The sequence below is a fragment of the Sitodiplosis mosellana genome, unplaced genomic scaffold (assembly GCF_009176505.1).
Source record: "Sitodiplosis mosellana isolate CC-2019 unplaced genomic scaffold, AAFC_SMos_1.0 Smas_scaffold_13, whole genome shotgun sequence".
NCBI lineage: Eukaryota > Metazoa > Arthropoda > Insecta > Diptera > Cecidomyiidae > Sitodiplosis > Sitodiplosis mosellana.
Window position 1 is genome coordinate 437,190 of NW_022595255.1, and position 26,298 is coordinate 463,487.

Sequence of the window (26,298 nt, forward strand, 5' to 3'; positions counted from 1 at the left end):
GAACTGTTTGTTGAAATGTCAAAAACACCAAATCGAATATCGTTTTTAACCCAATCGAAATCTATCACATAGCCATTGCTATGGAAATGATATAAACACATTCCAACTGCAGTGAATTTTCTACAATTTTTTTTCTTAAATATCAAGTAAACATTTGAATTTAAAAACAAATTTATATCAGACGGAAAATTTTTGAGCAAACTGAAAAAAATTTAGCCAGAATGGTTAAGAAGTGTACTTGCCTTGGCTGTCAAAACATTGCAAACCGAACGAAAAAACCAAACCGACGAGGTGATTGTGTTCCAACTGAAGCATACAATAGTCGTTTTGATCGTGAGAACCGACCCGATGAATACTCGGAAAAATGCATTCCTAAACTCAACAACAATATTAACAAACGTTATGAACGTGATGTCAAGACATCGGATTTGTATCGCACTTTGAACATACCAGATCGCTTTGAACGTTCTTGTAAGTTGCATTTAAGGAGATAATAAGACCATCCAAAATAACGAATGAGTTTTAATTCCAAGTACACGTTACGTTTTAGGTACGTTGAATGGCTATGGAAGCCAGTACAAAACATACCATCCAGTATTTCGTACAACCAACTCAGACTATGGCTGGACACCACCGAATGCACATACGGTACCTCATAGGTAAAAAGCAGTTGATTTTTTTTTCATTCAATTTTGATGAATGATTTCATGCGAAAAAAAAATTTTGTTTCGAATTTCCAGTTATTACCCACGTACAAATGAATTCTCCGATCTATTAGCCAAAACCGGAATGTATCGCAATTATTCACTTAATACAGTAATGGACAAATCTCGTGTTTTTTAAGTTTCGAGCGCCCAACTGAGTTTTCAGTTAGAATAAATTTTTAAGATTTTCTTTTGCGTTCCTCAAATTTAGTAGAATAAAGATTCGTCCACATGTTTCAGCTCATCAAAAGTATTATTACATTTATTGTTATCACTTGTTTCAAAGTAATCAACATTTTGCACCATTTTGCACACATTCACATCGTATTCCGACCATCCACTGATACCATTTTATTGAACAGCTGCATTCTAAAAATGATGTGGAAAATTTACAAATGGATCAAGACGAAAAACCGTTTGTATTGAATTTATAGTCAAAAATATGAATTGAAAATGCGATAAAAAACGGTTTTAATGGAATATTCTTGTTAGAAAACAATCAAATGTTTTCAATTCACATAAATTTAATAATCACGTGAAGCAAAGAAGAAGAAAAAAATTATGTAATTCCCAACTATTGGAAAAGTAGGAAAATTTGAATATTCTCAAGTCAATGGAATACCACATGAGCAACGTCCAATTCAAACAAAAAATAAGAGGCTCCAAGTAGCGCCTATTCACTTTATCTGTCATTCAACGTAGTCGTGTCTCGTTGACAAGCAATCTGTAGTACATTGACAGCAAAACAAATCTACTTCAAATAAACAAAACATTGGCTCTTAAACCAGTTATATAATTAATTTCTGCGCCTATATATTGTATTTGGAAATGTTTATTGCAAATTCCACCAGAAAATCCAGCCCATATAAATTGTTATTACGACACTGTCGTGCATTTGCATCGAATAAGGCTGAATTATACAGAGTAAGTTCTATGGGGAAGTGAGAGATATTTTTTGTTTTCAATTGAACTAACGTTTATTTCTGATCGGAACAGAAATGCTATGAAATTCTAAAGATATCATCGGAGTCTGACCAGGAAACGGTGAGAGCAGCATACATATCAATCGTTAAAGTGGTTCATCCAGATAGTGGACATCCCGAAGCCAGTACAGAAAAGTTTGCTGAAGTTGATAATGCCTTTCGGATACTTCAAACAAAGTATGCAAAGGAGAGGCACGGAATTAGAGAAAATCCGGAAGTTAAAGAATGTGATATTAAGGTGAGAGATAAGTTTGGGTAATATTTTACTCGTGATATCGTGCTTAGAAACAACATCGTCTGAACGAAAACTAAATTTTTGTTTTTATTTCTATAAAGCATACCGCTCCACAGCATCGGCAATATTTAAGCCATGACGGAGTTGGCTATGGTGCTCCAGCTCAACGAGAGAGACAGTATCAACAGTCAAGAGCTTCAAAGGCGTTCGGCAAAGTAAGAACTAAAATCATTTGAATTTTGATGGCATTTGCTAATTACATTTCGGTTTTAAGGTGGTCGAATATAGAATCGATAAAATCAGCGCTTCGGACACGGAACTGATGAAGCCGGGTACATTCTTCAAAACGCATGCCATCAAAACCAAGTATGGTTTTGATCGAGTTGTCGAAGATTTGATACAGGAAGCGATGAGCAAGGGTGAATTTGATAAATTGGAGGGCAGTGGTAAGCCATTATCACATACACAGTCACAAAATCCCTACGTCGACTTTACCCAGCACAAAATCAATAAAATTCTACTGGAAAATGGATTCACACCCGAGTGGATAACACTACAAAAGGAAATTCGCGAAGATATCGATAATTTGATTGAAATTCTAACCGAGTATCGATCATATCTCGGTGAAGTTCCTTTGAATGATGTCGATATGGATGAATGGACAACAGTTGTTAGCCGCCAGGAGCATCGGGAAACACAAATCAATAAAAAGATTGATAAATACAATTTGATTGTGCCAATTTTAAATCAGCAAATGTGTCGCATCCAATTCAAACGGATCGCAGACAAAGTCCTGAACTCAAAACCGGTTAAAGTGAAGAAACAACTGTCTAAAACCACAAATTCGGTAAAACATGAGGACAATTCCAATAAATCTCTTTTGTCTACGTTATTCTGGTGGACGTAACCACTTTTTGTTGATCGCAATGCAACAATTCAGAATACCATTTTTTAATCATGTTATTCTAATTAAAATATTGGTAAAGTAATAAAGAAAAATTACGATGATTTCTGAAAGTACCTGAAAATGAAAAATAATATTCATGTTAAAATCATTTTTATTTTTAGTTCCACCAAACTCGTCGAGTTGAAACCGAAAATGTATACGGAGTAGAATAGATCACAAAATCAAAAATCACTCGGTTATTTGTTTTCGATATTCTATGGACACTCACATTTTTCATTTTGTGTGTACATAATCGATATAATTGTAATTATATTATGATACTTACCATTGTGAACAGCTACAACTATGACAGCTACTAATTTATTTATCAATTTTGTTTAACGCGCTAAACAGCGAAAAATTTACATATACAGTGATTAAAAAAATTGTGAAAATAGCAGTAATTCATTCATTATTTAAAATTCCTCTTAATTTTGGGTCCACTTTTTTACCCATCATATGCCAAAATAGACGAACTGTGAAAAAGTATACTATTTCAATGATTCCAAGTACACAAAATCCAGTAAAAAATCCAGCTGACGCTCCAATCGAAACTAAAACAAACAAAAACGTTGTTTTTATAGAGCTCAAAACCAATCAAATAAACTGTACAATACCGTAGAGATCAGTGAGTGAAAAAAGTATTCTTCGCTTGTATCGCACAAGTGGATATTCCCGCAAGATGACGATTCCACCAATTGAGCCAAGCAGTTCGTTTGTGTCTTCCAATATAGTATGCTGATTCATGGAAACGTATGGTATATATCGTATATATTGGTCATCGTTTACCACATGCCCATTAGAAAAGCCGTATCAATAGTACTCACTGAAAAGGGAATTAGTACAATTCGCATACATCAATGGTAAATTATCAAATTACCACCATTACTATTGGCGAAAGTAGTAATATTGTATGTATTGTATCTGCTTTGCTGTGCAATATTACTATGCATTGGTTGGAAAACTCTCGGAAAAGCGCTACTGTGGGAAATCGGGAAATCGGGAAAAATTCAGACCAGTCTCATTCGATCGGGCGGAAAATTTCATGTGAGGTAGCGACCCAAAGGGCGATTTTTAAGCGAAAAAACCATCCATTTCTGAGATAAATGAAGAAAAACTGGCCGATATTTCCGATTTTTTTTCATTTATCTCAGAAATGGATGGTTTTTTCGCTTAAAAATCGCCCTTTGGGTCGCTACCTCACATGAAATTTTCCGCCCGATCGATTGAGACTGGTCAGAATTTTTCCCGATTTCCCACAGTAGCGCTTTTCCGAGAGTTTTCCAACCAATGCATAGTAATATTGCACAGCAAAGCAGATACAATACATACAATATTACTACTTTCGCCAATAGTAATGGTGGTAATTTGATAAATTACCATTGGTGTATGTCAATCGTACTAATTCCGTTCTCTGTGAGTATTAAGCTAGACTTTAGAGAACTGTTCGCAAAAGCGGGACTTGAATCTGTTGTACGCCAAAAAAACTTCGAAACATTATTGCATTCGAAATGAATTTTCGTAATTTTTACGAAGCCATTCGAAGTTTTGCATTGCATGAAAACCATCGTACATTGTACGATATTATTTCTACGAATTAGTATAGTACTTTTGTATCGCATTTTACTTTCAATTGGCTTTGAGTGTACACAAATATGAACTTTTATCATGTTCATTATCAATAACTCTTCAACTTTGAGCTTTAGAGCCGTAATGACAACAACACAAACATTTTTTGAAACAGTTCACCAAAGTCGGGCTAATTCTAGACGGTTTGATTATTGTTTACATTTTGAATGAAAACATTGGAGTCAACGCAGTTCTGTAGACACTTGCAGTCAATTCTTTTCCAATGGCCATTTTCAATTGTAAGCAACTCTATCAACATTTTCCTTTGTGGTGCAACACAGTCCCGGAGAATTTGCCACGAACACACGGGCTTCGGTATTGGGACTATTTAATTTCATAAAATAGAAAAGAAAAAAATCAATTGTGTTTATTGTTCATTATTCTAATTGAATTGAGTAATTTACTTTGGTTCGGATAAAAATGTGGAATACAACCGCATAATTTTAATACCAATTCCAGGCGACACTCTTGTAAACACAAACCTCGCGTGTAAATTTTCGAAAAATGTGTGAGATTCGACTCGGAATTAAATCGACACTGACGTTGTGATACCCTGGTCTCCCTGTGAATTACGTTTATAAATGCAATTTCGAATGAAGTTTAACAATTAAATTGCCTTTTTTTTATACCGTTGTAATTTTCCATCAGCAATTGTTTCAATGGCTGAGCTTATAAATTGATACGAATTGTTTGCATAATATTTTCGTTTTCCAATGTCAATTGTTTCGTATGGACTATGAATGTAAATCTATTCGAACAAAAAATCATAATTGCTTCAATCAAAACGACAACATGAAAAAGCTTATCTGTTAACTGACTATGGCATCGTCAGGGAAGCCAGACATAGAATAACTTTTATCACCGTCAAACAAATTTCCAGCAATGACATCAATTAGCTCAAAATGCTGATAAAATGTCATGGTTTTTAGTGGCCTTGGATGCATACCAGTTAGAATATACCTACGAATACATTGATTTCGATTATATGTTCAACTTGCATGTTCCGTTGGCTTTTTTCATTACATCGCGGATAAATTTGCTGCCAAAAAGTTGTTTGAAACGTAACAGATTCCATTTTCGGTCAGAACTTGTTCACATCGAATGAAATCTGCATTTAGTACTGCCTTTATATTTGGATCGTCGCCACGCAATTGATCTTTTGTTAAATTGTAGATTAACATCATGTAATTTTCAGGTTGGATATTCAATCTCTGAAATAAAACCGAAAAGAAAATAATGACATTTTATTTCGATTTTGCCAATTTTGTCATTTACATCGACACTATTGTAGTGCTGAATTAGGTCAAACGATTCATAAGATGCATTTGCCAGCGATTCGATAAACTCGTAAAACTCGTCCTTCGCCGTTCCAGTTATATGATTTTGCTCGCAGTATTGGTCAAAGAGCTCTTCGTCAATTCGACTCTTAACGGGGCAAATGGTAAAGCTTGGCAAGGATGTATTCCAATAGTAATGGTCGCGCTCAATTGTGACAACGGTACTGCTTGTTTCATATCGATTTAACGAATTCAAACTTATGTGAACAGTCGCAAAAAATGCTACAGCTATCAACATCAACCAGAATAATCTATTTTGAACACAAATAACATTTGTTAAAAATATTTAAATCGAATGGAATGAAAGTATAGCAGGCCAGAAAATATACTTCTCCACTATATGTAAGTATTGCAGCCCGAAATAGGAAAATCCGTGTATATTTGCGCGTTCAAAATATAATACACAAAAACGATGTGCATTTTTAAGAAAAATTGCAAAATTTTCCTCTCGTCGGCGATCCCTTCCTTTTTTTCGTTTCATTGTGAAAGACAAATATTTTTAAAGAGTTCTGCGATAAATGATGATGTTTAAAAAGTCGCCAACGACTATTCCGTTGAAACTAAACAAATGAGCTTAATGCTAATGCAAACTACAAGGATTTTTTTAAAATAAAAAATGCAATCCATTAGATAAATTGGCTATTTGAATGGTTTGGAGCGAAAATGTAATACAGAAAAGTTGAGCGGAAAAATGTCAAATGAAAAGGGATAGCTATAAAGTTCACTATAGTTTACTATATAGCTATCCCTTTTCCGCTCATTTATCATCGACATTTTTCCGCTCAACTTTTCTGTATTACATTTTCGCTCCAAACCATTCATTTTACCCTTTTATTACATAATCTGTTTCTGTACAATTTTTTATTTGATTGATTTAATGCAAGTTTGAAAGCATTTTAAATGATTGAAAAAATAATTGCTTTTCCACTCAAAAAGTCAACAACAACGTGAATTCTACCACACACGATTTCAGTTACGGACGTGATTTGAAACCCATTATGCAGAATAATATCATTCGATGGCTTATTGGTTTCTAGGAAATATATTTAAATATGTATATAGACAACTCTATGCGCGACAATATCAGTTTTTTCAATCATATCCACCACACGAGTCGCAACCACCACTAGATGTGGTTATATATCAAACAAAAACGTGCATATATCATGATGATTGGTGAGTGGAGTTAGAGTGTGACGTGTGTGTGATACACACTGTGTATTCTCACCCGAATTGAATAATGTGAATCATTCGTAATAATGTGAATAAAAAATTTCGCTTTTAACCATTTGATGGCGAATTTTACACTCGATTTGTTGCGATGAACGATTATTCAATGCGAGAATTTTTCGGTTGACGTTAGTTCTTATGCGATCAGATAACTCAGAAGACGCAAATTTTATTGAAATTTCAAAGGAAATTAAATACACCCAGACTATGTCTACAAGAGTAGAAAACAGCGAAAATCATTTCGATTGGTATAAAATTTAAAAAATTGATTGGAAATGATTTTCGTTGTTTTCTTCGTAATCGTTTGTTGTTGATAACTAAAATGAAATCATTTTCTGATAAAACTAACGGAAATGTTTCTTATTTTGATTCTACAGAATTGAAGAAGGAAATGATTAAAGTGTGACTCAACAGAGAACTGTGGAATAGTCGAAATGAACGGAAATTTCTTAGATTGTAAAAACAACAACATCAAATGTTATCAGCCGAATGTTTCTTTTTTGACGAAATATGATGAATATGAGACGCACGTAAGCAAGTATTACACGATAATATCACCATATCTGCCTAATGCGATATAGAAAATATGCGTTTTGGACACATTGAACAATTTTGTGAGTAACTGTATGTTTAATTATATATAGGGGGATTTCTCATGAAAACAATGAATGAATTCTTATAAATTTTGAAAAAATCCTTCAATTCGGTCCGATTCGATCAATTTTTGTCAATTCGTGTAAATAAATGTACATTTACACTGAACTTTTGAATTATGCTTCAATGAAATTGTTCTGGAAGTGGGTTTTGGTGGATCTCAAGGATCGTTCAGAACTGCTCCCGGTTCTGGAAGTGGATCTTCAAGATGGGCCAGGGCAATGTCAAACCGGATCTGGTCTATCCTGAGGATCCACCAAAACCCACTTCCAGAATCGGGAGCAGTTCTGAACGATCCTGAGGATCCTCCAAAACCCACTTCCAGAACTCAAGCAAAATCCTCATTTCAGTACATTTTCATACAATTTCAATAAAAAAGAAGAAATAATAGAAATTTTTGCACATTTGCTCAAACTTTTTGTGTGAGAAATCCCCCTAGAATTTTATATTTCAATGGCAATGAGACAACTCAGTAAAATATACTGTTACAAACACAATCTGTTTTTTAGGATGTTTTTTGGTTTTTGAGGACATTTTTAGGTTTTTTTAGGATGTTTTTTGTATTCTTTTTCGGACGAAATTGAGGTCTTTTAGGTCGATTTTTGTATTTTTTCAGGATGATTTTCGTAATTTATAGGACGATTTTTGGGTTTTTTAGGACGTTTTTCGTTTCACCCGACACATTACTTAGAAAAATTGTGTCAATTTCGTAAATGCTAATCTTGTTTTTGAATTTCTCAATTGATTGAAAGCTATTTCCTATGACTGTTACCTTACCTTCATGTCGAAAATTGCAATATAAATACGCCCGCGGAAGGCATGTTTAGGAGGGTTCAAAGTTTAGAAACTCGTTTTTTCCTGATCCTCTTTACTTTTCTACACGACCATGTCGTGTAAGAAAAGTATTGGGATCGCCCCAGATTTTGTGATCCATTAAAAATCAGTTTTTTCCCGATTTTTTAACGCCGAAAATCGCAAAATCTAGCGTTATTATAGGGTCGTAGGGTAGGTGCGTGGTACACTATACGCTGTACGCAAAAAACCCTGTTAATTTTTTGCTATGTCACAATGTATAAAAAACAGAGTATTAAAATCGCTCTGATATTAAGGTTTGATCAAAATATGATTCTTTCCTAATTTCAATGCATGGAGAATTGGATTTAATTGGAAATTATATGTTTGGGAGTGTAGAAAAGTTAACCTTACGAATGTAAGAATGTAGGCATCTTGTTTTATATTGGTTTTCGATTTATTTACTTTTTTTCTCTATCAATCTACAGTTTTTATTACATAGGAAAATTTTGATTGAAAATATTCGATTTGGAAACGGCAGATTCGACATTTTCCTTCCATTTGACATAAAAGTATAAAAAAAAAACAATTAATCTTTCATATATTGAAAAAATGGAATAGTTTAAATCCATATATATATTCAATTTAACGGCATCTGATCAAAATGATTGTTACTCTTATTCATAGTCGTATCTCGATGGGTAGCGTGATCTATAGCCGTACGTTGATGGGTACCCTGATTCGTAGCCGTACATCGATCGGTTCCCTGGTCCATAGCCGTACCTTGATTCATAGCTGTACCTCGAGGTTGGTTTTCCGTAGATCTCGTTGATGGAAAATAGACACACACCTAGTACAACAAGTACAAAAACCAAATTTGGTTTGAACAACATTTTCGTTTACTTTATGGTTGATTGTAGGTTTGAATGCAACTGTATTCTCGAATGCAACTGATTTCGGTTAACTTTCGCGGGCGTATTTATATTGCAATTTTTGACATGAAGGTAAAGTAGCAGTGATAGGAGATAGTTTGTAATCAATTGGAAAATCCAAAAACAGGATTAGCTTTAACGAAATTGACACAATTTTTATAAGTAATGTGTCTACTCTTGTAGACAAAGTCTGAGTGTATTTCTTTTTTTTTTAAATTTCAATTAAATGTTGAAACATTCTCGCTCCACGCTACGCGTAGAGTCTTTTAGAACCTACGAATCATTTTGGGTCTAGTTTGTTATTGCATAACAAACTATAATTGAGCCGTTACATGAAATGTACATACATCACAATGTATGGATGGATTAGATAGATAGCATACAGAGTACAATAAAGTTCAGGTTGCCAAAAATCAAAAAATCAGCTAAAATTCTGTATTAAATTCAATGCTACCACAATAACCAATACTCTACATCGTACATCATAATGCATGAAAATGAAAATTTTCAAGTATCGTATTGGTAAGAACGTCCTTCTGTCCTAAAAAAATCCCTCCCGGAATACCCGTTGGTGAAAGTTTATTCAGTTGATGAACAAATGAAAACTGTTTTACACATTCTATAAAACAGCGAACTGAAAAAATAGTTTCAACATTTAATTCGGGGGAGTGTGCACTGAATGATTGACCGAATATTTTTGGAGTGTAGTTAATAAAAAGCAAAAGCAAAACCAATACAGAAAAAAAATATTCGGGCTCAAGTTAAATGTCTACTAGAGGTTATGAATATATAATGTTAACATTGTTTACAAATATTTCATGCGTGGGAGTTTTCAGTCACGAAAACGTACACATATAGTAATAAATTAAATAATAAATATGAACGCATGCCCATTTTCATGATCATGCGTGTACTAGAGAGCCTACGCAATGAGGTAGATACAATATTAGAGTTAAGGACATTTTGTAAAAGAGGATAAATCGAAAAAGTTCGATTTATTCGCTCAAACTAGTCAGTCAAATTTCCAGAGAGAGAGCAGTGTTTGTGTGTAATCGATGTAGCTGTACACATCAACGCACGCCGCCTAAACAGTGACTTGCATCGTCGACATGCTGGGATATATCCGCTGCATACGGAATGCTAAGATACTGAGCCATCCAAAAACGTATGTTTGGATTTATGTTTTATTTATTAGATTCGCCTTCAATCGGAAGACAACATTCGCGAAAAACGCGAATGCGAATGTGCTCTATTCGATGTATTTAAATGTGAGCATTTTCGCATCGTATGATAGCAGAGCTCTCATTTTGTATATTGCTATATCTGGAACTATTAGAATCTTTTGGTTATAGACAATAGCTGTGTATATTTTAAAGTAGCAGCTACCGAACACAAAGCTATTCTGAACGTTCCATTGGATTTTCGGAAGTGGATCGATAACGTTAAATTATCGATCCACATACATTTTTGAATTGAACGTTATCTTTCCACTTCCGAAAATCCAATGGAACGTTCAGAATAGCTTTGTGTTCGGTAGCTGCTACTTTAAAATATACACAGCTATTGACTATAACCAAAAGATTCTAATAGTTCCAGATATAGCAATATACAAAATGAGAGCTCTGTATGATAGAACATTTTATTATTAGGTCTTTCATTGGTTCCATACATAGTGCACATAGATCAAAGTAAATAAAAAGTAAAAATATAATTGTTCAAAAAAATGGAATCATTTTGTTTTATTCAACTTGAAGTAAATATTTTTCTCGGCAATTTTCAATTTCAACAGTTAAGTTACGTTCATTTAGAAAACATTTGAATGTTGACAACACTGAGAGACACGACGAACCTATGTACATATCTGTTCCTGTTACTTTATTGCAAAATCTAAGTTCTAGTGGTTTGTAACAATGCATTTATAAATAAATCCATTGGTCGCTCATATCAGTTTTTTCAATCATAACCACCTGCGTCGCAACCACCATCATATCCACCACCCGAGTCGCAACCACCATCATATCCACCACCCGAGTCGCAACCATGATGAGATGTATCATGCGAAAATGTGTGTGTATCGTGATGAGTGGAGTGAGAGTGTGCCCGATGTGTGTCATGCGAATCAGAATGGTGTAAATCTGTCGTCCAATGATGATGTGTTGTATTATTGTCATCTAGGTTGTCAACGGATACAGATACAGAACCAGTAATATCATCATAACGCCGGTGTCGTCTGTTTTGATTTGATGTATTCACATATCTGCACTCATATGACGACCATGAATCATCCTCCAAAGATAAGAAGATCAGATGCGAAAGTTTGACAAGGCTCGAATGTATCACTGAAAAAGAAAAAAGGATGAAAAATTCTCTCAAATTGATCAATTAAAAGAAATTACCAATTACAAATATGAACGAGATCCTATAAAAAGGAATCTCTATCTTTTCTAGGGGGAAGAAAATCAAAAGAAAAACGACGAAATGTATGCTAATCCAACTCATCGATAACCATAGAAACATCGTTTTATACTATTCAAGAAAAGAAAATACAAAAGGAAATCATGAATGAGAAAGGGCAAATGGGAGACTTATTCTCTGAGTATATATACATATATAATATTATTTTTGCTTAATTCCACAAAGTTGAACATTTTTCTTGATTCCGATACAGTATTTTGTGTGCCCATCATGATCCGAAGGTGATATTTATTATGATTCGATGATGATAATTATTATGTTTCGATCATAATAACATACACTGAGAAAAGCCTGGAAGGAAATATTCCAACCCTGCGTTGTAAATGTTGTCATTGCAGACGATTTTGTGAATTGTCCAACCATGGTTGGAATCTGACAAGTGCGGAAATGCTGTCAATATTCCAACCATGGTTGGACAATTCACAAAATCGTCTGCAATGGCAACATTTACAACGCAGAGTTGGAGTATTTCCTTCCAGCCTTTTCTTAGTGTATTATTAGTAATAACGTTATTATTATCACGTTATTACTGATAATATTTTATCATCGGAACAACTGTAGAAACACTAGCTCAAATCAGGGCCTTTTTTCCCTATGTGCGAGGTCGTGCAATGCACGAGGGTGCGAAGCATCTGAGGGCGCTAGCATCCAAAGAGCGCGACAATTCGGGAGCCCACGAACAAGTTCGTTTAGTAAATACACAACAATAGCCTATTCGTGAGCTTCCAAATTATTGCGCTCTTTGGACGCTTGTGTTCTATTTCGCCTTTTCTGCTCTCTTTGTTTATGAAAATTTCCTGAAATATTTTTTTCTACATGAGCGCCTAAGCAACTTTCGGCGCTCTCGTTCAGAGACTTTTCTACCCTGACATGAAGTTGGGTAATGAAGAATGCAGGACCAGAAATTGAAATAATAGATCATTTCTAGGGGCGCACATGGAAAATTTGCTCAAGGGCGCCAAAGGAGTGAAAAAAGGCACTGGCTCAAACGTTTCCCAAAGTGAATCATTGAAAACAAATCGTACCACGCGGTGTTACACTTTGAAAAAAATTTCTGTCGATTTTACTCATACTCATTCTCATGTAAGTTGTACAGAAATCGCATGTACAAAAATCTTGAATACTTTGTTTTGATAAAAAAAAACCTAAGAATTCCGAACGTCGACTGTAATTATAATGGGAAATGTGGAAAAATGTCATCTGTCCTTCTTACTTTGAAATTAATTTTGAATGTTCCAATTGTCCATGCAGTCCATGCGAAACAATTAATCCCTGAAATATTAAAATATTGTGTTGGTTTGAAGAAATTCGGAAGAATTACCCACATGAGAAAAAATGGACCAGTTATGATTTTGTAAAGGTGCAATTTTTGTAAAACAAAAAAAAATCGTGGTATATATTTAGTTTTCATGTGCCTAGTTTTATGAACACTGCTTAATTTATGAAAACAACCAGGTTTTTAACGAGGCGAGAACTGAAAGTTGTACTAAATCAGTGTAAATTATTATAAATTGATTTAACAGTCTTGCACTCTTTTCTGATGATTATTTAAACATGGCTGTATTCTAGTCCAATTTTCTCTCATTTGTCATTCAAAATCAATTTGAAGACTAATTTCAAAAATCATAAAACAATAATTTACCGCATAAAAGGTTTTCAAGTATTGAACTGTATGAAATATACAATTGACAGATAAATTGAATGTACCACCCCATGGAAATTGCGCAGCCCAACAGAATCCCCGCTATTCGAACAGAATTCATCTTTAAAGCTAATTTCGATTGAAGACCTTTGGACGATACCAATTAATAAATAGGAATCAATTCAGTCTTGGGCGAATTTTATACGAAACACGTTTCCTGGAAGACAAAAATGGAATGCAAAGTGCCAGAATTAGTATTAAAAACATACAACTTTGAACGCAGTTCGTTAAGATCAAAAGTTGACGCAAGAAACATAATATATCCCATGATTTTTGGGCAAAAATATATGCTTTAATATTCAATATACATTTGTTCATTTTCTAAGAATTTTCGACTCAGAAAAATTCAATCAAATCATGACTTATATTAAATAGTGTAGTGTCCAAAAATTCAATTTGAAAATAATCTTTAAAAAAAAAAAAAAACGTAATTCACCTCTCAGTTTCACTTGAAATTTATTACCAAAGTTCACTTCATGGAATAGAAAAAAATCTGAAACCGAAAACTGAGGCCAATATTTGAATAAAATATATAAATGTTAAAGAATTAAGTTGTTTCTCTTTCGATAGCTCAGAGAACACTAATGTTTTGTAACGTCGCATGAAATTTCGATAGCTCTGTGTATTCCTTCCAAATTCATTAAAATATCGGTTCCAGCCTTTTCTCCAAGCGATACAAGCGTTGACGCATCATACGAATTAAAATACACTACTACATAAATGAAAGAAATCTGTGGAGATAAACACACAATTTTGAATCATACAGTTGTTGTACACTAGGGTGTTTTTGCCATCAAATAATCAAGAAATGGTAGTTCTGGATTGAAAGAGTGAACAATTCTGAGTCGATTGCATGTATTTTTACTTTAAAATAATCAAAGATGCCACTTCCCGAGATCAAAACAGAAATTCATAGAATTTTGAGGTTATATCACTATTCGCTGAAACTAATCTGATATTTTCCATTTTTTTCGATTCAATCTCACTGCCAGAGACGAGTTCTCAATGCAAACATTTATTATAACGAATGATATTCACACTTCCCGAAGCAAAAAGAACTGTCTAATTTGAATTGTCTAATGTTTTCGGAACGCTACCCAGCATCTGCCAAATTCAAACATTTGAAATGACAACCATTCCAACTACTATGTGCCGAACGAACCGTATAAACAAACTTCTAACAAGAACTTCGATTTGTGTATGTGTTTCACATTAGGAGCGTGATTTTGGCACGAACTTCTCTTTCATCGCATACAACGCAACACAACACAACAGACTCATTTGTTATTGTTATGTTTGTTGCATTTGTTTATTTGATTCCGTTATCCGAGCATGTATTGAGTTTCTATATCGGAACCGATTAAACATGAATTTCATCACGAAATGAGTAGAGTTGTTGCGGTACGGTATTTATGTCAAAACCATATTCAGCTGTCAAACGGGGGCCGGTTGATTCATATCGATCTGTGCATTTGAAAAGGCAAGTCATTTGTTGTGAATACTGTTCGATTTATAGTGATTGTTTTATTCGTTTTTTGTTCAAATTAAGTAATTTAGTTAGTGTTTTTAGGTAGAAAATACATGATATCGAATTAGTTTTCCTCATTTTGATTTTTCGTTGGTGGTGATTGTACACAAAGTGGCTAACATTTTACCGTGCTTGCGATTTGTGTTCCGAAAACAATCAATCCAATTGTTTAAATGTCGAACAAATTACAACCTGCCTATAAGAATGAACATATAATATGATGAAATTTGCTCTTTTTTGTGAATCTCAATCATCTAATCAATTTCTCATGAATTTGTTCAATTTTTTTTTTATTTAATAGTTATTCATCATGGCCCGTGGAGCCTGTGGAGCTCGCGGTGGAAGCGATGAGAGATTCACAACAGTGAAACTGGCTCTACGAACAATCATCCAAAAACCGTATCGGCTGATTTTGACAACAGTGATTGGGGAAATGAGCATCATGGCGACGCTAATCTCACTTTTGGCATCGCTCTATTTTCTATATCTGGTAAGTTTTTTTTAAATTTTTACTGTTTTCGCCATTTTGTACGACCATCTTGAACCGATTCGATTCATTCAAATTGAACAAAAAAAAACCATTGTTCTTGTTAGGTTAATACGGCGGTCGATGAATTCAACAACGACTTTTTCAACAGCAATGGTGATGAAATCATCAAAATGTGCTTCCAAGGTGTGCTCCGGCAAAACTACACCAATGATCGTATGTTTATGGCCCCAGGTTTCCGGCAAATTGTTATCAAAATTCTCGGCGAATGGTTTCCATGGCCAACGAACAGATTTTTCGGCAATACATTCAAATACCTGTACGAGCAATATGCCACAAACGTCAAGACCAACCTCAAAACGCATTGCGAAAAGCGTTTGAGAAAGTTCTTCAAAATGCGTTGCTACGAATTGAACCACATGTGTCTGTGTGGAGATCTCGAGCTGGACGAATTATTCGATGGTGACGACATCAAAAATGCCATCAACTACACATACAACCGAAGAGATTCAACGCGTGGCAATACAAATGCCATACGGAAATTGGAAATACTGTTGGCCGAGCTGTATTGGATTGGAGCACCTTACAGACCAGATGATCCACACCCATTCAACATCAAAGAATTCGTTGAACTCAATTGGTTCCAAGCATTGCGCATGTTCGTTAATATACAGCGCGATATTCATAACTTTCACCTCGCGTTTGCCAATCTACGCCAAAGTTGGAATCTGTTCCGAAAATATCCGCTCTATGTGCAAGAGCCAGAATTTCCAGAGCCGCCTGAAATCACCACCTTCACCGTCATTCCGAAGTGCACATTCCAGCGCCGGCACGTGAAAATAGATACGGATTCATTGTACAATATTTTATGTGGCATCAAGGCAATGAAGCGAGAAGATGGTCTTCGAGTCAACAAGAAAGGCGAAGTCCTCCAGCGCTACATCAGACCGGATGAATTTAAAAGAATAGGAAGCTGGCGTTTGTTTTTCAACATGGACGAAATCAACAAGCTGGTCAAGAATAAGAAGGAATTCGGCGATTCGATAATATCAGATGGTGTGTCAGCGTCGGTGTTATTCAAATTGCCGAAACAGAGCAAAACTGTTGCTGATGAAGATGAGGCCGAAACCAAACGAAAATATTTCGCAAACGAATTCGCGTATGCATTGGGAATTGATCCCGGCATGCGAACCTTTATTGCGTCGGTCCGCCTCGATCTACAGACCGGCGAAGAGGTAAGTATTTACAAAACGAAAAAAGGAAGAAGAAGAAGAAGAAGAAGAAGTATTAATTCACTTTTGTTGCACTTTATTTTCAGACCAACGAGAAGATTTCGTTCAAACAATACCATCAGAAATCGAAACAAGATGCGCGCAACATTAAAGCCGAACGAATGACACGAGTCTTCACGTATGACGAACAAGCGGACCTCAAACGTATCGCCGCAGAGATTGGCCAGACACCATCGCCACGGAACATCTCTTGGCGCCATTACATCGAACATCGCCTGCGAATGTCCCAAGATGGTATCGCGGCATACAGTCAGAAAAACTATGCACGCTTACGTTTGGACAAACACATTGAATGGCGTCGTGCAATTGATCTCATCGCCGGTAAGCTGGTACATTTCAAGACAGCTATCATCAACATCGGAGCAGCCGAAATTTCACCAAATTGCCCGATCCGAATCAAAAAGTACGTGCGGTGTCCAGGCGTTCGCAAGCTGATTGCAGCCTTCAAAAGACGTGGCAATTGTGTCGTTCGGTTGGTGGATGAATACATGATATCGCAACATTGTGCCCGATGCTTCAAACGGTTCCCGATATGGACGAAGAGCAAACGATACAAGAAGTGCAACGATTGCCAACCAGATGAACGTGTTGGACTTCCGAAAACCATCTATACGAACGTCAGCAAACGAGTGTTGCAATGCAACGGAAAATCATGCGTACATGGGAGGAAATGCGCGACCAAGGTGATGCTATTGCAGCCATTCTAACCCAACGAAATTCAGGACGTTTGGTGTCAAAGAAGCAACGCTTCTTCAAAACCTGGCAACCAAATGCTGCTGAAAACGCTGGAACAGAAGACGCTGCACAATCACGCAAGTTGCTCAAATCACTTTGGCATCGGGACATATCAGCAGCCAAACTGATCATGTACAAAGGTTCATTATCTATTAATATTTCATTTGAAAATTGGAATCGACTTGGTTTTCGCTTGAATTAATTGTTATTTGTGTGCTCGTTTTCTATTTACTTAGGTCTTTGCACGCTGCTTGACATTCCGATACATCCAGCATTGCTGCGACGACCAGATGACGACGGCGTTCCACTCAATCCATAAATCAAAATTCAGCGTTTAGCATTAAAGTTTTTTTTTAACAAATATTTTCTAATAGTTTATTAGAGTTCTCAAGCCTTGCACTTAGTGGGCTATTTTAAGGTTTATAAGGTGTCTAACTTTATTTACCGCAGTACAAGAGTGGTTTTATAGACGTTATTTGATGATCAGAATGAGTCGTGTTCATTTTCCGGTTTGACAATGTCGCCGCATTCTTTGGATATGACTTGTTCAATGCATCATATCACGGTAAGTAGAATTTGTTCAACGCTTCGGAGCGAGAGTTATTTAGACATTTGAATGGAAAAGCAGTCTTTTTGCTTCGGGAGGTGTGAATATCGATTGCTCCGTTGTGTGAACACCACTAATTGATAAAGAATTTTTTCCTCTTTAATTTAAAATCTACCATTTTTCTTTTTCAGGTTATGTACACTGTGTTGATAATGAAATCCTGCTCAAGGCGGACGGAATAAATTCAATTATTTTAGCAAACATACTTCCTTTTTTGACAATATAAAATGTATGATAATATGCTTTCCTTCATTATTGAATTGGAAAAATATGCATTCTTTTTAATACTTCAAGTTGCCGTGAACAACAGTTGCCGTACTTCCCTTTTAGTCGGACAGAATCGACAGAAAACATACTTCTCCTTATTGATACGAAACTTAATAAACGTGTATTCTTCAACGTCTCTCCAATAGAACTAATAAAGTGGAATACTATTCATTTGTAACGTGTGACGTTGCTATGCACCGTTTATTTTAATTTTCTTATCGTATTTGAGTACAGTTGTTTTATTTAAACGAAACAATTTTATGCTCATTACAAATTTTGATTTGACACTTTGACTAACCGAATCTGGTAAGCGAATTTGATTGAATGGATTTTTTTACCGTCTAGCGAACTCTGAACACAACTTCTACGTGCATCCACGGCTAGCAGTCAATATTTTTTTCCTTCAATCATGTAATTTTACATATAGTTTATGAAAAATAGGCCTGAACTCAAACACAATTTTTTATTTTCTTTTGAAGTAATGTTTCAAGTGAGATAAAATGATGAAATAACGTATGTTTTTTGATTACGTATTTTGTACATGTGTTGATATATTGACACATTTCTGACAAACGTTCAATGAATTTGGTTTTTGATACTAATCACATCAAACACAATTGTTTTAAGAATAATCAATGAGATAATGCCAAAAATCACGTTTTTCATCCATTCCATGTTCGATGATAAATCGTCCAATCTTCCATTCAACAAGCCTTCGATGTCGTCTTTCAACTGTCCATAATCGCCACTATTTGTTTTCAAGTCACCATGGTTGAAAATTCGTTTGGCCACACGATCCAGTTTGGACTCCCAACGGGCCAGTCTTCCGCCGATTGCATTGATCGCCTTCTCGTTACTTATATGTTGCATCTTCGCGGTTTCGTTGATTTGACGTATCATTTGACCCATTTTCTGGCTATTGATATTTATTTCTTGGAGTTTACCTTCGGTAAGAAGAACGGTTTTCTGCAAACGATCGAGATTTTGTTCGAAGGTCGACAATTTTTCTTCCGAGGACAAGAATTCAGCCAAAACATCAAATTCGTGCGACATGTGTTGCATTTTTGTCAGCTCCAATTGAAGTTCAAGCATTTTCTGATTTGCTGTATCGTGCATGGTGGTGAATTGGTTGCGAAGTTTTACCAAATGTCGGTTCAAACCATCGTTTTTGTCACTTGTTTCAGTAGAATTCACGGTGATCACTTTGGGGCTATCGATGCTTACGAGTGATTTACACATGGGACCCGTTGAGTATGGCGTCGATTGATTTGAAATCAAAGCCGATGATTTCAATGCCGGTTGAGAATTTTTTTCCAACATGGACGACGCAGCAGCAGTGACTTTCTTTATAGGCGCCTCTTTTTCCTTTGAAACAACTTTTTCACCCGGATTCAAACCTTTCACAACGTCAAATGTTTTCTTTGCATGGCCGGAATTGGCTTGACACTGTTTTTTCATCCAGTGCATGAAGAGCAGCGGATCTTTATCCAGTTTTTCATATTGTTTTAACAAGTCACGCGGCTGGAAAATCATATCGAATTAAAATTTTGTTATTAATCATATAAAGTAGTCCAGAAAATTCGTTTTGTCGATTTATTGCAAACTTCATTCACACCTACCTTTCTGATACCAACAGCATCTAGTCGCTTGGCATATTTTACACCGATGCCAGGAATGGCGGTTATGCCAGCGGTGATCACATTTTTCGAAACCAATTTTTCCATTATATTCAATTTGCTTTATTCAACTTGCTTCTAAACGCTGTCTAACCACAAACTGATTGTTCCCACGACTTCAAACAACTACTTTGCTCTAATATAAACAAAAATCGCTTTTGTTTATTTATTTAACTGCAACAATTGATTACTTAGTCGCATGTCGTTCAAAGAGATATTTTTGAACATCGCGAACATTTTTGGCGGTTATATTTTGAAAACTGAACTCAAAAAGTGGTAAATTGAGAAAAAATCCTTTAAAATTGGATAAAATAACCAAGATCTTGAACACTTTTGTTCATATAAAGTTCATAGCTTAAATGCATTCACCCGTTTCGAATGATTCCCGCTTCAGCTGAACGAAAACTCAACGAAACGCTAGCATTGAAGCGACACCAGTGCCTCTGGTGCTGGGTATCGATCTGTCAAAAAGCGATTCTGTTGACATTTCGCTTTATTCAACCGTCCGTCGTATGAGTACAACAAGAAAAAGAGAAAAAAGAAGAACACGAAATATTTGTAGGAGCAATTAAAAAAAATATATATATCCAACAGATCAAATGTTTTATAGCAAACAACAAACTAAACGCAACATTTTGTTCGTAAAAATGACACGGAATATTAGTGCTAGTGACTAATTCAATAATCAAATGTAATACGTTTCGTAATTGGTTGAAAAAATAATTGATAAAATCTCCAAATCGCCCCGTTCCAAATTAAATAAAAATAAACAATACAAATAAATCTGTTTAATGAATATGGTGATTACGTTTTCATGAAAATAACTTGCATTAAGGTTATGTTTATCATTAAATAAATGGCATCCAGTGGATTTAATTGCGAACACGAATATTCATTTCAATAGATTGTATGTGCCTCGGTTCCATGTTATTTTCGATAAAATAATTTTTTGTGTTTGGTGCTAAAATAGAAATATCTCTATCAATTTGAATCGCTGGCCGATCCGCATGTAGTCGTTGTGGAATATCAAAAAGCCTAGATTTAAAAAAAAATAAACAGTCATTTAAACTCGAATACAAATTGATTTGGTGGAATGTACTCTACAATCGTCGGAATAATGTCTGATTCTGCATGCAAAGGAAAAAATAACTTTACTAGCTATTTGGACTCGGAGGTTGGTGTTTTTTGATTTTATTTTTGTGTTTTGCATTCAATTTAGATTGCGGGTTCATCATTTGTTCATGTAATTGCTTTTCGGTTTCTATTCGCAGACACTCACCGAGCACGATGTACTACAGGAGAGTCTCAAGCCCAAACTTTTGACAGGTGAGAGCTAATTTGCATTGAATGGGTCTGACTGGGTGTGTTGCGTGCTGATTTAACATTAAATAGGCGAAAACGCCCCCATTTACGTAGCTGCGAGCAGTGAACATTAATATTTATGTTTTATTTGTTTCGTTTCGTTTCGTTTCATCGAATGTGTTTGTTTATTAATCGATTTACAGGTGAACTGGAAGTGGCAAGTGCGAAGAACGTTATTCTCTACACCACTCTATCGAATAAGAGTAAAGATCGAGAGAATGGCCTATGTGGCTTGCTGGTTGTTACAAATTTCAAACTGTCATTTTTAACCACTGATAATGAACAGGTTAGAAACAGCACACATGCACATTGTACACAATTGATAATAAATCTTTTTTTATCTTTTGTAGAATATTACGTATCAAGAGAACTTTTTCCTCCAACGGAATGATGTCACACTCCAAAACATTGACCGAATTTATCAAATAGTCGACCGGAAGAAGCGATTAATCAATCCCTATTCGAAAATTAACCCGAAACTAGAAGGTTTATACATTGTGTGCAAGGTAAGAGTTGGTGTGATATGAGTATCATCTGAATGAAAGGAATTGAATGAAAAATTCTTTTAAATACAACCGAGCGGCTTATTTGTCATTGCAAGTCAGTACTAACTCGCACAGATTCATACAAATTGACTCTCGAATCCTACCGCAGAAAGTATTCATAATAAATCGACGAATCAACGCGAGTCAGTCACATTTTTTTTCTTTCAAGAAACAGTGATTCGTAAACTCATACATTTTTCGTATTGACTTATGAGACTCGCATGACACATAAGCCCCTCGAATAGAACATGCAACTATCAATTATTTATAAGTTTTTTTCAACTTTTAATGTTTTGCAGAATTTCCGAGCGCTAAGATTTGGATTTAAACGATCAGAAGTGGGGCAGGGCAAACGGATCGCTGAGGCTCTAACAAAATTTGCCTTTCCAAATCAACATGATCTACTCTTTACCTACAAATATGAGTAAGTCTCACAAACGATATCGCTATGTTGAGTGATTGCCATCCAACTATAACTCAATGTCGGAAATTATTTCAGTGAAAAATACTACAATACACTGCGGAATATTTCATTGTACAATAAGAAAATCGACTGGAGCTACGAGTTAAGTCGATGCGGTGCAAGTAATTGGCATGTATTATCAATGGATCATGAAGACACAATACCCAGTGGTTCGTTGCCCATGCACATCGTTATCCCGAGAAGCCTTACAGAGAGTGAATACATCAAAATAGCGAACTCATTTCGAAATGGACGTGCCGCAGTTTGGGTGTACAGCCTCGGCAATGTGTCACTAGTGCGATTGGCTGAATTAATGCCCACGATTACTGACACACGACAGGAGAATCGAATACTGGAAATTATACGAAAGTGTGATCCATTGAAGCCAGAGCCACACATCATGGAATTGAGCAAATGTCTACCGAGCAATCAAGACGTTCAAACCAGCTACACTAAATTGCGCGAATTATTCACGCCCGAATCGACGCGTCAGTTTATGGTACACACAATTTTCGTTTTGATAGATTCTTTTGTACTTTGAATCTGATAATAATGATACAGAATGGTGTTTCATTTCCAACATTATCATACAATTTTCTATCATTCATCCGTACAGACACAGGACGTTCGATTCTACACACTGTTGGACAAAACGTACTGGATACTTTATGTTTCGTTGTGCCTCAAATACGCAAATGAAGCTGCGACCAAAATGAGAGAGGGACAAACGGTTGTTCTTCAGGAAAATGACGCTCGTGACATGTGTTGTGTGATTTCGAGTCTGACGCAACTTTTATTGGACCCATATTTCCGAACGATTTCTGGCTTTGAGTCACTCATTCAAAAGGACTGGGTAGCACTTGGTATATTTACCACCATTTTCACTAATATAAATGGTTTGGAGTGAAAATCTAGGCGAAAATGTAATACAGAAAAGTTGAGCGAAAAAATGTCAAATGAAAAAGGGATAGCTATATAGTTCACTATAGTTTACTATATAGTTATCCCTTTTCCGCTCATTCATCATCGACATTTTTCCGCTGAACTGTTCAGTTTCGCTCCAAACTATTCATATATTTCTTTTATTTATACCTACCAAATATTTATTATTTATTAATATATTTCTTTTATTTATACCTACCAGGTCATCCATTCAGGTAACGCAGTCAATCCCTTTTTTGGCCCAACCTTTTTTTAGTTGGCTTACTTCAATTATTCATTTGGAATTTCTCAATTTTATTATACAATAATTACCTATGCTATCTGCAGCGATCGTTTGGGTCATGTCATCAACAGCGATACAAGCGAACAGAGTCCCTTGTTGTTACTCTTTTTGGATTGTACATGGCAGCTCTTGCAACAATTCCCCGACGAATTTGAATTTTCGGAAACATTTTTAACAACACTGTGGGATTCCGCATTTTTGCCCCTATTTGATACATTCCTATTCAATTCTGAGCATGATCGTCAAGTTGCCTTGAGAAAGGTTGGTTTTATGTTTGGATTATTTGCCAATTCAGTTGATTATAGACTTAAGATTTTGCAGAGTTCAAAAAAAAATTAGTCTAAAAAATGTCCATTCTCTGTATTTCTCCCAACTCAACTCTGTGAAAATATCTAATTCCGATATTATATTTTCAGAATCGATTGGTGTTGCGCCCGGTGTGGGACTGGGGTGAACAGTTTTCGGACAAAGATTTGGCACTGTTCTCAAACCCATTATACAAAAAACCACCCGAACAACAGAACAACGCACGAAAATCGTTGGCTATGGTGTTGCCATCATCAGCTGTTCCGCTGCCTGGACTGCATCGACCCAACAATGCTCGATTCTCGATGAACGTAGCATCTTTGTCATCACCAGCACACGTGATGAAATCAACACCTGAAGTGAGACCCTACAAATTTAATTCAAGACGATAAGTTATCGCCGACAATTCATTGTATCGTTAATCATCCATTGATATTGTTTTTAATAAATCACTCTATTCATTGCATTCCATCAGATTCGTTATCTGAAACCAAATACGGCCGTTCGTGATTTGGACATTTGGATGCAATGCTACTATCGATGGTTGCCGGTGCTTGAAATAAAAAATGGTGGTAATTCGCAAATCGATCTCTTCAATCGCATGATTTTGAATCGAATTTCAAAGCTGCAACAAGACTTGCAAACGCGAACATTCGACGAACCGAATGCAAGAAAACAATCAACAACTGCAACCAAAGCCGATGACAATTTGCTCCACACAATGCCGATGATCAGTTCATTTTTCCCATTTACACCGAATACAACCAACACCAATGAACTGACTGACATTCTCGCTACGAGCAGCGAACTGCTCACTGAGGGCTCTATTTTTGATGGTTTATCTGTGCAACAAGGAGAATAATAGCTCGACTCGTTTAATTTATTATCGTAGGAAATGTAGACGTTAAACAACAACAACAACAAAAATGCTTCGAACGATAAAACAAAAAAGCATTTTACCTGACAGAACAAAAAAGAGAGAAAAAAAAACAAATATTGCAAAAGCATTAGTTGAATTGGACGAAAAAATTTCGCATGTAGTGGAACACAGTGCAGCTTGTATAGTTAGCAAATTTGCTCTACAAAATACTGATTAGAAAAAGAAAAGAGACACACATACACGTCCGCTTATTAAGTGCATAACGAACGAGATATTTGATGAAATTATTATTATTGAACGAGATCAATGACTCGCAAAACGGGATATTTCACTGAGTTTTTACAGTTGAGTATCCGAATTTGTTTTCCATGATGAAATCCCCCTTTGTTTTCCTCATTTGCAAATGGTATATAGATTTATATATTTTCTATATGACTTAGGACATTTAAAATATGCAACAAAATTGAAATTAAATTTTGGAAACATTTTTTTTTTTAATAATTTAAGTGAGAAAATAATTGCTGAATATAGAGACGAATCGAAGATGAAAAGAGAGAAAAACACATTGTGTCTCTAAAAACGAAAGGAGTGAGAGGGGGAGAAATTCGAAATAGCAAATGTTACGTTTTGATCAAAATATAAAATTATTACTTTGAACATATTTTATGTTGTGTTATTTCAAATTGATAATTGATGAATAAATCTGAAAAAGAAAATGAAGTAAAGTCTAAAGAAAACCAAGCGTTGTTTTTTTATTATTGCGATTATCCAATAATGGGATTGCCTATAAACAAAGACCGATATTTTATCAACGATTTCCATGATTTTTCATTAACAATGAACGCATTGTTTCAATATAATTGAACACGAAAGCTGATGTCTATTTTTAGTCATCACCGCACATACGATATCAACCATATTGAAAATGTCTTGCTAATTCAAACGAGAAGAAAGAAAGAAAACAAAAACGGTTTTGAAGGGCCGTGATTTTAATAAATAAACGGTGAATAACCGTTCAGTTGTGAATGCTTATGAGCCGACGATGATTATTCACCTCATGAATACAAATCACACAAAAACGGCCGTTATAGAAGCTAATACAATGACATAATAGACGAAATGGTGAAGAGACGGGTGAAGAAGAATAGAATCTCACATTGTCAATGTAAATAAAAAAAGTCACAATATGATCTTTATGCATTGGTGCTGTTTGGAAACAGAGCTACTTAAGCGTCGCTTACATCGCCATAAAAATGACATAGATTCCTCAAAGTGATTCAAAGTGTTACTTACCTTGTGCCGAAGC

The 26,298-nt window shown here is 35.5% G+C and overlaps 4 protein-coding genes and 1 long non-coding RNA gene across 7 annotated transcripts; 3 read left to right on the forward strand and 2 right to left on the reverse strand.

Annotated features, from left to right (window-relative positions):
• The first annotated feature begins 53 nt into the window (after positions 1 to 53).
• Positions 54 to 963, forward strand: LOC129567879 (piercer of microtubule wall 2 protein). Its single transcript, XM_055445240.1, has 3 exons — positions 54 to 471; positions 551 to 659; positions 741 to 963. The coding sequence occupies exons 1-3, from the start codon at positions 222 to 224 to the stop codon at positions 841 to 843; spliced, it is 462 nt and encodes a 153-aa protein (XP_055301215.1). The 5' UTR covers positions 54 to 221; the 3' UTR covers positions 844 to 963.
• Positions 955 to 3,272, forward strand: LOC129567874 (dnaJ homolog subfamily C member 28). Of its 2 annotated transcripts, XR_008687889.1 has the most exons (5): positions 955 to 1,628; positions 1,701 to 1,925; positions 2,024 to 2,137; positions 2,197 to 2,902; positions 2,991 to 3,272. XR_008687889.1 is itself a non-coding variant. In XM_055445233.1 (4 exons), exons 1-4 carry the CDS (start codon positions 1,533 to 1,535, stop codon positions 2,827 to 2,829), a joined length of 1,068 nt encoding a protein of 355 aa, XP_055301208.1. In that variant the 5' UTR covers positions 955 to 1,532; the 3' UTR covers positions 2,830 to 3,272. The 2 variants fall into 2 exon arrangements, 1 of the variants encoding a protein (XP_055301208.1); XM_055445233.1 differs by having other exon boundaries at positions 2,197 to 3,272.
• A 2,034-nt stretch (positions 3,273 to 5,306) lies between these two features.
• LOC129567903 (uncharacterized) lies at positions 5,307 to 8,944 on the reverse strand. The gene is made up of 4 exons (XM_055445276.1): positions 8,925 to 8,944; positions 5,773 to 6,085; positions 5,521 to 5,708; positions 5,307 to 5,457 (listed from the first exon to the last, which is right to left on the reverse strand). The coding sequence occupies exons 1-4, from the start codon at positions 8,942 to 8,944 to the stop codon at positions 5,307 to 5,309; spliced, it is 672 nt and encodes a 223-aa protein (XP_055301251.1).
• Positions 8,945 to 11,213: 2,269 nt separating this feature from the next.
• On the reverse strand, positions 11,214 to 14,275 carry LOC129567881 (uncharacterized). The gene is made up of 5 exons (XR_008687890.1): positions 14,056 to 14,275; positions 13,560 to 13,776; positions 13,131 to 13,189; positions 11,839 to 11,968; positions 11,214 to 11,781 (listed from the first exon to the last, which is right to left on the reverse strand). It is a non-coding gene; the product is annotated as an uncharacterized LOC129567881 (long non-coding RNA).
• Positions 14,276 to 14,650: 375 nt separating this feature from the next.
• Positions 14,651 to 25,729, forward strand: LOC129567882 (myotubularin-related protein 10-B). Of its 2 annotated transcripts, XM_055445243.1 has the most exons (13): positions 17,638 to 17,801; positions 17,898 to 18,226; positions 18,400 to 21,385; positions 21,483 to 21,537; positions 21,717 to 21,859; positions 21,924 to 22,079; positions 22,418 to 22,542; positions 22,618 to 23,080; positions 23,198 to 23,444; positions 23,726 to 23,738; positions 23,851 to 24,067; positions 24,223 to 24,471; positions 24,588 to 25,729. In XM_055445243.1, the coding sequence occupies exons 3-13, from the start codon at positions 21,305 to 21,307 to the stop codon at positions 24,972 to 24,974; spliced, it is 2,136 nt and encodes a 711-aa protein (XP_055301218.1). In that variant the 5' UTR covers positions 17,638 to 17,801; positions 17,898 to 18,226; positions 18,400 to 21,304; the 3' UTR covers positions 24,975 to 25,729. The 2 variants fall into 2 exon arrangements, 1 of the variants encoding a protein (XP_055301218.1); XR_008687891.1 differs by lacking the exons at positions 21,483 to 21,537; positions 21,717 to 21,859; positions 21,924 to 22,079; ... (5 more) ...; positions 24,223 to 24,471; positions 24,588 to 25,729 and adding exons at positions 14,651 to 15,099; positions 15,449 to 15,637; positions 15,742 to 16,869 and having other exon boundaries at positions 16,953 to 17,801; positions 18,400 to 18,758.
• Positions 25,730 to 26,298: the final 569 nt, after the last annotated feature.

Coding starts and splice junctions, on each gene's coding strand:
- LOC129567903 (XM_055445276.1), bottom strand. CDS start 8,944: ATGCCTACATTCTTACATTC. Junction 5,709..5,772: donor AGCACTACAATAGTGTCGAT/GTAAATGACAAA, acceptor GTTTTATTTCAG/AGATTGAATATCCAACCTGA. Junction 5,458..5,520: donor GCAGCAAATTTATCCGCGAT/GTAATGAAAAAA, acceptor ATGTATTCGTAG/GTATATTCTAACTGGTATGC.
- LOC129567874 (XM_055445233.1), top strand. CDS start 1,533: ATGTTTATTGCAAATTCCACCAGAAAATCCAGCCCATATAAATTGTTA. Junction 1,629..1,700: donor ATAAGGCTGAATTATACAGA/GTAAGTTCTATG, acceptor TGATCGGAACAG/AAATGCTATGAAATTCTAAA. Junction 2,138..2,196: donor CTTCAAAGGCGTTCGGCAAA/GTAAGAACTAAA, acceptor TTCGGTTTTAAG/GTGGTCGAATATAGAATCGA.
- LOC129567882 (XM_055445243.1), top strand. CDS start 21,305: ATGTACTCTACAATCGTCGGAATAATGTCTGATTCTGCATGCAAAGGA. Junction 21,538..21,716: donor CAAGCCCAAACTTTTGACAG/GTGAGAGCTAAT, acceptor ATCGATTTACAG/GTGAACTGGAAGTGGCAAGT. Junction 23,081..23,197: donor AATCGACGCGTCAGTTTATG/GTACACACAATT, acceptor TCATCCGTACAG/ACACAGGACGTTCGATTCTA.
- LOC129567879 (XM_055445240.1), top strand. CDS start 222: ATGGTTAAGAAGTGTACTTGCCTTGGCTGTCAAAACATTGCAAACCGA. Junction 472..550: donor AGATCGCTTTGAACGTTCTT/GTAAGTTGCATT, acceptor GTTACGTTTTAG/GTACGTTGAATGGCTATGGA. Junction 660..740: donor GCACATACGGTACCTCATAG/GTAAAAAGCAGT, acceptor TCGAATTTCCAG/TTATTACCCACGTACAAATG.